This window comes from Nipponia nippon, unplaced genomic scaffold (assembly GCF_047370975.1).
Source record: "Nipponia nippon isolate SJK-2023a ecotype South Korea unplaced genomic scaffold, ASM4737097v1 scaffold_5, whole genome shotgun sequence".
In the NCBI taxonomy this organism is placed as follows: Eukaryota; Metazoa; Chordata; class Aves; order Pelecaniformes; family Threskiornithidae; genus Nipponia; species Nipponia nippon.
In genome coordinates, this window is record NW_028262369.1 from 27,102,831 (window position 1) to 27,118,528 (window position 15,698).

The 15,698-nt window shown below is 39.5% G+C and overlaps 1 protein-coding gene across 1 annotated transcript in view; it reads left to right on the forward strand.

Moving 5' to 3' along the window:
• The window catches only part of SLC1A7 (solute carrier family 1 member 7), a 58,153-nt gene extending 43,434 nt beyond the window's left edge, over positions 1-14,719 (forward strand). Inside the window, exons 8-11 of the mRNA XM_009461254.2 lie at positions 2,982-3,176; positions 6,338-6,472; positions 10,630-10,729; positions 12,850-14,719. Coding sequence (XP_009459529.1) covers positions 2,982-3,176; positions 6,338-6,472; positions 10,630-10,729; positions 12,850-13,086 — 667 coding nt within the window. The 3' untranslated portion in view covers positions 13,087-14,719. The remainder of the gene's footprint in view (positions 1-2,981; positions 3,177-6,337; positions 6,473-10,629; positions 10,730-12,849) is intronic.
• The last annotated feature ends 979 nt before the right edge of the window (positions 14,720-15,698 follow it).

Below are 15,698 nucleotides of genomic sequence, written 5' to 3' on the forward strand. Positions count from 1 at the left end.
CTTACATTCTGCCCATTTTCTTTTTATTATAATATTTAATAAACAACAAAACCAGCGTCTAGTTATGTGCTCTAGAAATTTTACTTCTAGCAGCACAAAATTAAAATGAAAAAAGCACTTGACTCCCTGTGCGATAATGCACAAGTTTAAGAGTTGAATTCTTGCAAAAACAGTGTCATACATTCCGTTTCTAACAGTGGAAATAGATACAGATTTTGCTGGTTGTGCCATTGGTATTACAGGATTGTTTTTTACAGTGTTTGCCACATCTCAACCAAATTAGAAGACGTCAGTCAGTTAAAATTTGCACATTTCACAGCTCAGCTCTCTGCCCTCAGAACAGGAAGGCATTTAGGTTTAAAATTCTGGTATGTCGAAGTGTGGGCAAGGTGGAAAAGGACTTGTAAGATTACCTTTTTCTCCTCTTTTTTCCCCCAAAGAAATTAGACAGGGTTTTGTTACGGAAAAGCCAAATGGCTGAGGAAAGACTGTCTTTAAAAACAAGTAACCCTCCGCAACTGGAATAGTTGCAGGGAAGGGAGGCAATGAATAGTAAGCTTAGTAATTGCTTCCTGGCCATGCCGATAGTTAAGAACATCTAGAAGTGTTACTGTGGCAGTCTGCTCCTAGTTACAGCTACACCAGAGGTTTCAGTTTCTGAGCCCCAGCCTCACCCTTTTACTTTATGAACATTTTATGGTAAACAAGACATACAGAATTTCAGTCATTCACAAATGAATGTGTGAAAAATGATAGGCATGCCCAAGAGAGAAGTAGTGTAGTGTAGTTCTAACGTGTAGTGTGGGGGGCTATGCTTTGCTGTGTTTGTTTTTCAAAGTAAATATTGATTAAATATTTGGATTGCCAGAATGAAAAGGTTTAATATACCCCAGTTACCAGAGGTAATCAGATTTCTATTGCTGCCTTGACCTTTCAGTTTATTTGCATACTTAGAGAATTACTTTTGTCCAGATTTTCGTGGCGGTGACTGCCAGTCTGTAGGAAATTGTTCGCCAGTCAGACTTTATAAGACTATAGACAACAGAGGTATCGTAATGAAAGCATAGACTTGTGTTTCTATTGCAGAAAGCTACTTTTCCTTTCCAAACACTGTTACTTTCCTCAAACAACAGCTTGCACAGATACAAAATGACAACTCCTGCTGGTGGAAACATTTTGCTAATGCATTCCTGCAGACTTGGGGTTATGATTTCAGAGCTTTAAGAATCTCTCTGTGATTTTGTAGGTCACATGTAACAACTGAGAAAGAATTTGTAGATCAAATGTGTTATCCTCCATTAGGAACAGATAATGGTCATTATAAGATTTAGATATCAGAGCTGCATTGCTGATGTGAGGCTCAAAACACACAGCGACTGAGCAATCTGAACTGTCCAAACTAGTGGAAAGACACCTGTATTTCATGACTCAGGGCATGCAGATCCCAAGAGAACAGAACGTTAAAGACCTTAGTATCATGATACCATTATTTCTCATGTATTTACTTATCTATTTAAAGAGGTAACTTGGGAATAATTTTGAAGGAGTTTGCTATTTTACATCTCTTTAAATAGTCTCAGATACTGAGCAGTATATTAAAATGAGTATCTTAACAAGGAAAATATTTTGCCATTTGTATATTTTCTTCAGTGGTATTACTTATTTTCCATATAAACTGACGTGCCATAAAAAATACCCCCTCACTCACTTGAATGCAGTTTAATTACTCGTGACATATTAATGAATGTGTCACTGTATGGTAAAATGCAGAATGTTACAAAAGGCTGATAAAATACAAACATGTTTAGTTGTGTTACTATTTAAAAATGCATGCATCTTGTTGAAAACAGGGAAATTTATGACAAGATAGTATTTAATTAATTGTCTCAGTTAATGAAAACAAAAATCAGATTTTTTTTTAGAGAGTATGAAATCGAGGGTTAAAGTTTGGAAGGCGTCAAGCTCATTTTAAAATGAATACCTGTCAAACAGTCTTACACCATTCCATTCCACTCCATACCATTCCACACACATACATATTTATATTTCATGTACATATGTACACATTATTATATGACCTGCAGTTATGTGATTGCTGTACGATCACACAAGGGACACGGGCAGATCTGTCCCAGAGAGGAAATGGGATTGTATATTCCTGAATACAGGAGCTTGGTCTGTAGCTTTTCTTTTCAGGCATGCTGTTGATAAGATCTTTGCCTAACCCCTTGCAGAAATAAGAAATTGCTTTCGCATGAGGTAGGACATTACTGCATTAATGCATTCTGTGGCAAAAGAAGTAGTTTCTTGGTCAGAGCTGTTGCCCACTGGGATGTTTTAGAGTTTAACCCAAGCAGCATTCCGATCTCTTGTAAGCTCTCACTACCATTATAATTCATTGCCTAAACTGGTCGTCTTATTACTGTCAATATGCAGTGAGAACTTGAACAATCCCTAAGGGCATTTATATAGCATTTCCATACAATGAGTTAAGAGCCCTTCTTGCTTTATACTTTTCCTTGTTTATAGTTACTCTTGCTGTTTAGAAATGGCTTTCTATTTCAGAAGGCTTGGAAGGAAACTTTTTTAGAAACCATGAGTGCACAACAGTTTTCAGAGATTTTACTAATAAGCTGCACAGGGTGTTTCCCCTGTCTTGCATTTGAGAGTGCAATACTGCCTCTGCGGGATTTCTATCCCTTTTCTGAAGAAAAAGGGAAAGAGAGAATGACATTTTTAATTTGGGGGAAGCAAAATTTGCACTAAAACTCTAGCATTTATACATGTAACTGTCTTTACCCACCTCAAGCAAAGGGGTGAGTTACAGGGCAAGTGAGTTACAGCTGCGTACCAAAGAATGAGAAGCAGTGCTCACATGGTTAGAGTAAAATTTACCCTGCCTGGAGAAGGCTTGCTACAATTTGTTCTATACCCCAGAAATAAAAATAATTCAACGTGTGCTTCTCTCCACTGTTTTGCAGCTCAGCCACACTGCCTATCACTTTCAAGTGCTTGTTGGAGAATAACCATGTGGACAGGAGGATTGCGAGGTTTGTGCTGCCTGTGGGAGCCACCATCAACATGGATGGGACGGCACTCTACGAGGCGGTGGCTGCCATCTTTATTGCGCAAGTAAACAACTATGAGCTGGACTTTGGGCAGATTATCACTATAAGGTATAAACGTCAAATTCCACATGCTGCAATTTGCTTGTCTTGTTGAGTCTGACACTCTTAAGATTCTTGTATGTAGCGATGTTCAGAACGAAACTCATCTTTGCTATTATCAAAGAATCCATTCATCAGAGGATGGTTATCTTTCAGTAATGCAGAGATCAGGGACTGTACAAAGGGAAATTGTACTGGTACCGTTCAATAGAAGCATGTGGACATCAGGAAACGTGTTTCTGTTTGAGGATAACTGTCTAATTTTTACTTTTAGGCAACCCATTGATTGTTTACTAGGATTGGAACATTTTACTATTAATATTGGTGTTTAAAACTCTATTTTAAATGTCAGAATTGTTTTCAACTTTAACTCTGGTTTGCATCTTTACATGAGAGGAAAAGGTTAAAAAAATGCAAAACAAATGCAAAAAGTTCTATATCAGATAACAGGGAATAGTGTGTGTTAGGAAGCTCTGTCAAACCTTGAAGGAGCAGGGGAACAGGGAAGGAGGACAGATGCTACTATCAGGGCAGGTTTTCATTAAGATGTCATATCACTCAGATATTCTTTAAATGTCTTCTCTGCTGCTTGTTAAAGCAGAAAATTTCATAAACAACCATGCTCTCAGTGGGTAGAGAATGCTATAGCTGCATACTCTGTCCTTGAAAGGTCTGTAATGGATCCAAAAGACTAGAAGATCCAGCTGAACAATTACTGCCAGAATAACTCCAGTGGCTGCCAAAGAATGCCTCAGGGACTGAAACCTGCAGGTTTCCAGCAGGGAACAAATGATTACAAAAACATTCCTCATAGTCAGAGCCTTGTGCAACATATTTGAGATCTACTTACCTACCCACCCAGTGACCTCATCACTGCCCCGTTTACACTGCTGGGCCTTGCCCATCTTCTGCTGGACTTGAAAACCTTCATGACAAGAGGAGGAGAGTCCTGAAACTAACCCAGATGACAGCTGAGGTTTGCTAATGGGCTTCTGGCAAGATCTGGTCAGACTAGAAGCAGAAGAAATAAATTGTGCCCATATGAGCTCTTGCTTCAGGCTCTCTTTCTCCCAGAAAATTATTGTAATAATCCTGTGCTAAAATTTAGTCTTTGGTGATTTTGAATTTGGAGATGTTTTTAGAATATGGTCCCAAAATATGTCCCAGAGCATGGGCAGACATTACATACACCCTGAAGCAGAGAATGGTGATTTGAAAAATGAAGGAGAAGGAGGGTGATAGTAAATGGAAAGAAGGTAAGTTCTAACTTTCTCTTAGCAGAACCCTATTTCATCCCTTTATTTTCACTCCCCATATTAAGTGCTAGTACATAAAGACCGGAAAGAAGTAAAGACAGTAGAAGGAAAATACAAATGAAGAGTGGAAAAATCCAAGAAAGGAAAAGAAATAAAAAGACTGACTTACAAAAGGAGAAGGTAAATAGGAAATCACAGTGGATTCAGTACCTTGAATATCTGAAGCCAAATATTAACTGTATTCTGTGGGCCAAACCTGTCCCAGATCTTGATACTTTAGGATCTGGAGATTTCAAATTCAAATATTCCTGACTGCCAGGATATTTTTGCCAGAGACAAAAAAAAAAAAAAAATTAGAAAAATTATCAGTCTACTTTGCTCATAATCTGTAAAATCCAGGTTGACAGTTTGTATTGATGTGATTATGCAAACCTAGATGTAGCAGAAAAAGAGAGTTAAGATCCTATTCCCATCAGCTGGGCATATTATAGGAAGAAACATCTACATTAAGGTCAAAATTCAATGGAATAGCAGGTGAGCTTGCTTGTAGAATCTTAGTTAAACATTCCCAATTAAGTCATGAGATTTTCTGGCCTGAACTGTCTTAGGAGGCAGAAGCAGTCCTAATCAGCTAGCCAGTTTATAGCACTAACTGGAGAACCTGTTAATATTCATTATATTTATCTCTTACTCAACATCTGAGCTTTTGTCCCTTCCTTTCTATTGATACTCTGCCTATTACAATGCTATTAGGATGCTATACAGCCTAACTCTTTCAAAATGTAGTTTTAAATTATTCTCATTCCCCGTCACACCCACATGCAAATGTATTTTTTTATTGCAGGAAAGGGCTCTAGTTATAAATACTGATGCTGCTCTACTGGTACACTGTACAGCTGTGAGCAAGATAACTGCCTAGCTCTGTGTCTCAGTTTCCACATGGGTGAATACTGTTACCCTCATTTTCCATCATAGGAGGTTGATGAGACTTAACTCCTTGCCAAAAGCTCTGAAACTCTGGATTGATGAATGCAGTGGATTATCAGTGTATATGCTTTATGTCATCCTTTTACAATTGTCAACATTCATTTTTTGTCTTTCTGCTGGATGGCCTAGCTCTTGCAAGTGGCCAGATGGGCGGAAATGAATATATCCAGTCACTTTTGCTCCTGGAAAAAGGAATGAAATCCCTCCTCTAAAAATAGCATTATGAAAGCAATGTTAAGCCTGCCAGGTCCACTCTTGCCCTGGTCTCCCATTCATTTCTGCTTGCCTGGCTGAAAAAAGGGTGTGAAGGTCAAGTAAAAATACTTTCCAGAAACTGAAGAGGTACAGTCACATTCACGCTTGCTTCATATTTAGATCCAAGTATGCAAAGCCATGTGCTATGCAAGGACTTCACCCTTGGCCCAGCCTTTTTACCCTTGGCCTAGCCTCCTTGTGATGGATTGACATTAAAGGCCCTAGCTGCAGCCAGCCGCGGATTTGCCTGGCACAGGAACTGCCAATGATGACTCAGAGATGTCTGCTGGGAGCTCTGCTGCCAAGGGTGAAGCAGCGATGAGGAGTGCTGGCAGATTCGTGGCACACAGCGAGAAGCTGATGTAACTCAGAGAAGCCCACAGCCTGGCTGCCCCCCTTTCTCTGCACTTCTGATATTAAGAGATAACAGAACTGCCCCACCAGCACCAAGGCTGCAAAGGCAGAGGGTGAGAATTCAGCACTGGGCAGACAGATTGGCCTGTTCTTGCCCTCTGACCTGGCTTCTGTCCACAAAACACTGGCACACCTGTGCAGTGCCTTGTGTAAGAAGGATTATGGTTTAGGAAAGCTCCTGTAGAAACATGGTGTAGTTTCTTGCAGAGCAACCCATCAATGGTAAAGCTTATTCCTTTCTTTCTTTCTTTGTTAAAGTATCACAGCAACAGCTGCAAGCATAGGTGCTGCAGGTATCCCGCAAGCTGGCCTGGTGACAATGGTCATTGTTCTGACCTCGGTTGGGCTCCCAACAGATGACATCACATTGATTATTGCTGTCGACTGGGCACTGTAAGTAACATTCAGATTTTGAGGTTTCCAGTGTGGCAACATTGCTAAAAAAGCAAATGGTCTCCAGCGGTATAGTAATACAAATATACATAAAAGGCATGGGAAGTAATTCTTTTGCTTGAAATGGTGCTAATGTGGCCTCAGATTAAATACTCTGCTGAGGTGGGCATTATATTGAAAAGAGACATAGACAAATGAGAGAGAGTCTAGATGAGACTTAGGCAATATGACCTACGTGGAAAGGCTGAAGAAGCGGAATTCATTTAGTCTGAAACCAGAGCAGGCTGGAAGAGGTCACCACAGCAGTTTCTGATATAGATAAGATTGTCCTGAAGAGGACAGTGATCAATTGTTCTTCACATTCACAGGGAGGGAAGATGACGAATTAGACCAAAGTAACTACCTTAAGTCAGATCACAGGAAAACTTAAGAATTATTTTTATCTAGAAGGATAGTCAGGCAATGGAAGTGGCTGCACCTAGCTGGGTTGGAGGATGACCTTCATGAGAAGTTTTAAGGTCAGGCTAGACAAACATCCGTCAGGTGCAACTCCAGCACCTTGCCTTAGACAAGGACAAGGGGCTGACATTCCTAGGAAACATGCTTTGCCCGCACTCTGCTTATCAGCCCACTGACACTTGAAAGACATCATCTTAACATAGTGAAGCACTCTGCAGAGAGGCATGAGCCAGTGCTAAAGCAGGCAAGTACTGCCACACCACAGATACCACTCTGCCTGCAATAGCCATGACAGTACAGTAATGGTTTGTGCTGTATATAGCTACTTCTGCTGCAACTAGAAACATGATACGGTCAACCAGAATGTAATACTTGCAATGCACTGCATTAGGACTAATAATGTCTTCCTTTTATCACAGATCCTGATGCAATTCTGCTCTTTCTGATTTCAGTGCTAAATAGGCAGCAGCAATTTGTAGCCCCCTGCACAGAGCCATGTTTTGCAAGCGCAGCCATTCTGTAGAGAGGTTACTTTGCTGCATCTCTAATCACTGAGGATTTAACAGCAGAGGCAGAGGCTAAAACTTAACACACTCAGAATAAAAGAGATTTGTGATACCCACGAGAAGAGCCACTTTAAAACTCATAAGGAGTGGTTTATTTGAAGTCTTAACTTTTATGTAAATGTCCATAAATTAGTCAAACAATTTTGAATACTCTAGGAAGATGAATTGTAAACTACTGTTCCCTAGCTCATTAGCATTTCAATTAACTACATAACTAGCATATGCATCCACAAGGAAACAGTCCAAATTATTTTTTATTTAATCTATATAAAATATATCTCCATTAATACAGTGGAGTTTCATTACATCAAGGTTCTGGGTAAAAACGTGCTACAAGTCCATTCTGTTATATATCCCACTTTATTCAACTTGAAGCCACTGATCTTCTGTACAAAGAATTGTGAGAAGAAATTATTTACTTTCCTGTTCAGTGTAATAGTATATAATTGTTATTAATAGGAGTCACGAATGTTGTGTTGTAGGCATATTTTAAGACATATTTTATTTTAGGAATATCAGGAATATTCTTCTGTGAAGGATAAATAGTATCTGCTGTGGGCACCTAAATTTGGGAATGGCAGTTAAGATTTTAATAAAGCAGCCTTTCTAATGCTAGTCACTGAAGCTCAAAAGTTAATGAAGCACAACAAAATCAAAGTATTTTAAGCTGTATTGCAAAAGCCTTTTCCCTCTATATTGCTCAGTTTTCACCCAGCTCTTGCAACATCAACATTTCATTGTTTTTCCAGTAAGTCTTCCAGTAAGTGTATATGGAAATTATGCTTCTTTTTGTGTTACAAAACTTTTCAAAACAACAGACAAAAAACTTTTTCAGGCTATAGTTCCAGATGGTATTAAAAAGTGAGCAGGAACAGACCCAATTTTCTGTCTTTTGCAGATGACCTTTCATACAAAAAGTATATTTCTATATTTCGGCACTTGGTGGTTTCAGGAGCCTGCAGATGCAAAGTGTCAACATGGTTGACATGATGAATATTTTCAATATTAGTTTTGGAAGTACTGGAGTATGAAGAATGCTTAAAGAAGGCTGATTAGATGATCTCACAAGACTGAAATACCCATTGCAATGCACTGCAGGTATTACAATTCATTTAGGTAGCCATAACATGTCTTGAACTTCATACCCTTAGCTAGTGCCTAGAGACATAAAGAAGAAAATAAAAATGTTTCTCAGCTAATTTATTAAATGCAAGGTAAAAATTTTGCATCTTTAATTTTGCATCTTTAATAATACCATCTAAAGCTAAAATACCACTGCAACACCCGAGTCGCAGGTTTGCACTGAAAGAAATGCCACTAGCAGCAGGTTGGCCTCTTAGTGGAGAAACGTCAGTGGTGTGCAGTGTGGTTCTACTCATGCATAGCGCAGACTACTCCTTACACACAGAAACGTGGAATAAAACTTGTCAAACAACGTGCCAGGCAATCCATTTTCTTAAGAGTTTCAGTATGGTGCACTATTTCCTCAGAAACATTCTGTCTTCAGAAGAGATGCTAATCAGAGCCCAAAAGCGAGTGCAAACTCTTGAGCTCTGCTCATACAGCTTCTTCTCTACCACAGCTGACTCTTTGCACAATCCAAAATTAACAACTCAGAATATCTTTCCAAGAATCAAAATTTGATGATCAACCAAGGAAAAAAAAAGTCTATGTGTAACAGGAGCATCTATCAATATGTGCTGTAACAGTATTTTTCCCTGCTTAACATATTCTTGTGGGAATTTTCCTCAAGGCAAAACCCAAAATCAGAACAGTAGGAATTAGAAAAAAGGATTCAGCAAACAAGTGTAGGACTGGGTCCTGGAGTCAACAACCACATCTAGGTGTAGGCTGTGGAATATTATTGCTGAAGTTACTTGCAACTGCATGTACAATTGGGTAACTGTACACACAAATAACATTTAATGCAGGAACTTTCATGCTAATTAGGCAAGCAACTGCATAAACATTTGCATGCACAGAGTACATGCCTAAAATATCTGAAAAAAAATCAGCACACAGTTTCAATTATTTTCTATATTAAGATACAGGATCAGAAATCTGGGCAGTGTTGATATTGGACTGTCACTGACTTTAATAAGCCAAACATCTGGAGATTTCTGAACCTCAATTTTATAACCCGCATTTATAAATTACATTACCAATATGACATAGTTTTCAGATGTATATGTTTTTCTTGGAAAAGACATTATATATTTCAGACTTAAAAGCTATATTGTCTATTTGAAATCTCATCAATTTTAACTTATAGATTCCAAGCTGTTTCAAGTGTAACACTTGTCTATGACAACCACTTACTTCTGTGTATTTACAACCTGTATTTTAATAGATTTACTTTTTAGACAGTGCGTAGAAGGTGTAAACAGGGAAGAAATGATCCCATAAATGAATAAATGAAAAATAGTGAAACTGTATATATACAAAGTACTGTCAAGCATACAAATTTAAATTGGAAAAGATGATGACTGAAAACGGGGATTCTTTAAGAGCCACTGGTAGCCATAGCAACCATAGCTTTTTCAGAAATGGACGTGATTTAAATATGGTCGGTTCCTGCTTAGTTTGTGAGTGCAGTTATTTAGCAATCTTCTGAGTTTTGAATTGTGTTCTGTACATTCCAGCAATACAATAATCTTCTTAACTAGTGCTTTGGTTGCTGAGATTGGGACCTTGATAACTAATACAAGGTACTGGTTGTACTGGCTGCCTTTTACTTTTATTGAATTAAGCAGCACCGGCCTCCAAATCAGGCCATAATACTGGACCTTAACATGAAAACTTAGACGTAAATGCAATCTTGATCTGCTGTGTTAAACCTTTTTAGTGCTGAATCAGCTTGCATGTATAGGGAGGCACAGCTGCTCTAGTTAGCTCAGATACAAATTAAAGTATGTGGCAGCACAGGGCACTGAGCTCTGAAAAGGCTGGAAAACCCAACTGATCAGCTTAGTAACTAGTGGCTGCCCCATGCCAAACTCCTTACTACCATTTCTAAACTTGTTACCTCATAAAAACAGCCAAACTGGCCTTCAGCTATAATTACTGCTGTGATGAAGGCATAGGCATGTACCCAAAGAGCCAGCAACTTACCATTACTATTTCATTTTTCAGAGACAGGTTTAGAACAATGATCAATGTCCTGGGAGATGCGCTGGCTGCTGGGATCATGGCCCACATCTGCCGGAAGGAGTTCATCAAGGATGGTGATGAGGTAACAACGCCATGAGCCAGGGTGTGCCAGCACGTGCCATATTACAGCAGAGAACCTGCAACCTCTCAGACTCCCACATTTGTTTCATCTAGTTTATAAAAGGCGTTTCAGAGAGAGGAGAGAATTGGGCAATGTGCTGCTTAGCCAGATGGGGTGGAGGCATCCTTTGGCATGAGGTCATGCAAAACAACCACTCAAGTTCAAAGCTTGCCAGCCAGCTGTGTCTGGCACACTAGGGCTTGGAGCAGGAGAAGCAGCTGCACTGTCCTGCAAATGCACGAGACGCTGGAACTGAGTCTCACACTCAGTACCCAAGTCCTGACTGGCCAGTAAGTCTTCCTTCTAAAAATGTGACCAGCAACAGAGCAGAGCAACAAATGTCCTTGAGTATTTGTGTGTAGGGGGAGGTAAAGGTATCTATGAGTGTGTATATGCAAAACCAATAAGCTCACAACAAAAGCAACTACCCTGGGTGTTTCAAGCCTCTGTGTTAGCATAATCTGAAACGACCATTGCAATCATTTCCTTTCTGGACTAGCACAAGCACATTGCTGCGTTCTTGACTTCACTCAGGCTTCTTCATGCCTTCTACGTTTAATACAAGTCCCTCCTCACATCTTTAGTTTTCCTTCTCTGTATCTTATTCTATACACCACACATACCCCTGTATCCTGCCCCTGCCTCCCTCCAATCCCATGCTTTTTTTCTTACCTCATTGGCATGCATCAATCAGTCTTTCCTTATACCAGGAACTCCTTCTCATGCTCTTCCTTCAAATCCTTGACAAAGGAGATTCCTAATTCCACAAGCCCACCATGCTTGGAGGTGCTAATCTCCAACCATTTCAGCTCATGGCAGACTCTCACTACCTTTCTTCTACAAAGACAGAATAGTTTATGCAGAAAAGTTTCTTCATCAGGACTGATTATCACAAGGCATGTTTCATTTCTGCGCATCATTTGTAGTATTATAGAAAGAACAACAGAATTAACAGCAAAGTTTTATTTCTATTATTATTTCTCCCACCTTACAGCCAGTCTTTCTGGTAAATCCCATTCTTATGCCTTCCTGCAACATGCATTTAAAATTCCTGCTCTTTTGATTTTTATATAGAAAGACAGGCCTTATCCTCTGAGGCACTTAGCACCTGCAGTAATTACTGATGACAGGCTTAGGCCTGAATATATGGACTACACATATAGCTAGCTACAAAAAAACTAAACATACAGCCTAATGGTAAGGTATGTCATCTGTTATGAAGCCAGAAGCATAGCCTGAGTTCCTGCATAACACAGGCCTCCTGACGTTTCATTGCTGTATTTAGAACTCAGTCAGAACTCAAGAAGAGATGTTTCAAGAATATAAAATCCCTCCCAAGAGATTATTTAGTCATCCGTGATGAGATTTTTCTTCACATCGTGCTCTATAATTGTATTAAAATATACCATTAGTCTGCCATATGTTTTGGCTGCACAATTTGTGGAGTTAGTAATGTATACTCAAAGGCCAAATTTTCTCAGCTGCAAGCCCACCTCTTTTCTCTGCCAGTATTTGCGTCTTATTTTCCCCATCAGAGCTTCTGGTTCGATTTAAAGGACGCTTCAATATTTAACTTATGAATCAGTCAATAAAATCCTCTCTTTCTTTTGAAATAGTGCAAACTAAAAAGACAGGTGTTAGTTTATTGGGTTAGAAGAAAGGCAGAAGACAACAACAAATACTTACTGGTCTATGTAATTGCACTCAAGAGCAAGCACTGCCCAAAGCTCAGCATACTGGTCATTGAGAGTCCGTATCTTTTGAACTTAGCCCTGAAATTCTAGTCTGTATTTACCCTACTTGTATTGCTTTACTGATGCAAGCAGTTATTACTGTGGGTATAAGTTAAATTAGACTTGTGACAGAATTTGCATTTTTACATACTTAAAGACACCTTCAGTTTATCCAGATGGTTCAAAGATGCTTTAGTGTATATGAGAAACAGGTCCTGGAAGTCTATGGAGGCCCTAGATAATCCTGGTGAATGTAAAGCAGACCACAGGCTTTCAAAGTAAAAATTCCTTTCCTGTTGTATACAGCAAACAGTGGCAGTATTCCAAATCTTAATGCTTTTCACATAGGTGCCATTGATCTGTGAAACTAAGCCTATTAACATCCGCCAGATTGTGGCTTACCAGAGAAATGGCTGTGTGAAGACCATGAATGAATCTCGTGGACCAGAAACAGTGAAAGGGTTTCAGCACCACATACCCGTACAAGTGGAGCAAGAAGAAAGTCCAGTGGAGAATCACACTAAGAAATCCAACAGTAAAGATCACTGCACTATTGAAATAAATGAACTAGAAACAAATGTGTAACTGCTACACTCAGTGGTATCTCATACCCCAGTGACCTGATACCCAATCTCTACCTCACAGCTGGAAGAGGGACTCTTTGCCTTGAACAGGAAAATGTGGAATTATCACCACCCTGCTTGTACTGGAGCTAGGAGACCAGCTGTGAATGTCAGGAAAGGCACACAGCTTGCAAGAGACATGGGCTTCTTTAGGTGGAAGATTTTAATACTGAAAAATTAACTAATGGACGTCTACTGTTTTATTCTGCACTCGTTTGACTCCAATATAGTATTTGACACTTCTTTGGCTTCTTTTTTTAAAGTTTTTTTTTTATTTGACCCTTTTTGATTTTCTAACCAAAGCCTTTTTTTGTGAATCTCAGTAATTATGAACACTGTATTTATGTAGATTTTTTGCTATGTGAAAATGTTTCACCAAAACTGCTAAAGATACTAGTTTTGTCTAATATTCACTAAATACAGAGTTTGTGCTTAGTTTTAGAACAGCAGTAAGAAAATCACACTGATTTCCTGATCTCAAGGGGTTACATGTATTACTAAATAACACCTCAGGCAGAGGTGAAGGAAAGCATGCATTTTTGCAAGAAAGCACATTAAGGTAATTCTGATGGGCAGCCTTCAGAGACAGGCATTCAAGTGTGATACAAAACATGAAGAATTCCTAGGTCACTGCAGAGCACAGTTTGCCTTCCAAGTGCCAGATTTATTAACCTTTTTTTAACCTAACTCTTCAGTAGAGTCAGTACCATGCACATGCAGTGGCAGAGGCGATGTGAGCCGTAATCCATAAGCACTGGTGCTAATGTGTCCTCTCCTGTAATCTGTAGGTTGTTCTACTGTAAATATGTATAAACCCAAAGCTCAAGCTCGTGAACTATGTGCTTCATCCTCAGGGCAGACTAAACACAAACTGGAACCTGATGATGCTGAGTAATATTGGGGTTTTGTGAGGAGTTTGCTGTGGAAACTGGCCCGTTATTTCTCATAATTCAGTGGTTGATCTGCATTGACAGTTACTCCTTTTCCACTATCTACTGAATCTTTCAGTTAAAATAAAATCTGCTGAGTATGTTTCCAATGTTTGTGATAGAGAACATTTTTAATAAACCTGCCATTTAAAAATGGGCTGTCTGTGCACTTCTACTATTAGTGTCGTCTTATTTCTCTGCCAAAATGGAGAGTGGAAGTGAGGAGACCTTTTGAAAAGTTGGGATTTGATCCAGAGATTACATACTAGTTCATACCAATACACTTGACATATTATATTTAGCTACTTGTGAAATACCAGTTTCAGATAACATGTGCCTGGTACTATAATATGCTCCTCTCATCTGTAGAGAAAAAATAACCCAGTCAAAAAGGACAATTTCTGCACTCACCAGAAGCAGAAGTGCTTCATACACAGGATTAATGGTTCTCCTGGGATGTGCATATTCACCTCTTCTTTGAGGGCTCCTGCTCAGACTATTTATTTTGTTATGCACTAATTAGTTGCCTCAGAGGGCTGTGGTATAGGTAGTTTAAATATCAAATGGTAAATCCAGAGAGAACAAACATATATCTTGTTTGCCTATAATTCCCCAGAAATGATGTATTAATTTGAAAATATATACAGTTGGGAACTATTTTCCTGATTTGATCCTAGAGTGAAAACAACAAACACAGAACACAAAGAATAGGGAAGAACTGAAATTATTCAGAACAATTTGCTCCTGAACAAGTCCTGTAATGGACCTGCTCTACAGAGTGCCATTAAAATTAGTGATTTGGGAGAGCTGAGGCTGGTCTGTGCCTCTCTGAATGTGCAGAAGCACAAGCTGACAAACACAGCATCTGATACTTCCATCTCAGCAGCACTGGCAGCTCCAGGATGTCCCCTTCATCTTTCCCCAGCGGTCCATTCCTCTGTGCACTGCCTCCCCTCCTCTCCCAGCTGTACAGACCCAATTATTTATGAGTCCAGATGAAGAATCATATGAGAAGTGTTTGTAATTCAAACCAGTTCACATATGTTTTTAGCACAGTCCTAACAAACAGTTGTGTCAACACAAGTGAAGGGGTGACACAGGGACAAGAACAAGCAGCCAGGGATGAAACAGCCTAAGCACGTGTGGAGAGGACAGGACCTCTGCATGCTGACTTCTCCAGCAAAGAGAACATACCATAAAGTCTCAAATTCACACAGTCAATTACAGCTGTGTGAAGCAATAGTAAAATCCTGCCAGTCATCTATCACTTTACAATCACTTTGCATAGATAAAAATGATGAAGAAAGAGGCCAAGTAGATCCAAGATTTGGAATGAGTAGTTCCAAACTAAGTGGTTTTGGATGAGTCTGACCACACACCATGCCAGGGTGCCATGGTCTGCTAAGCAGAAAGTGCTGCTAGCCTTACCACCACCTTCTTCTCCAGCCACCTCTACAACCTTTGGCTAACTACGAAGTGCAAATCCTTTTGCCTGCTTGCCTGAGACAGCTTACTTAGTCTGACATGCTTCAGCTGAGTCATGTCTCAAGAGGTCTAAGCCAACTCTGGTGCTAAGAAGCTATGACTTCTACAAGGAGAACTTCAGATGAGATAAAGCAGCAAAGACCAGAAGCAGCAGCCAGTT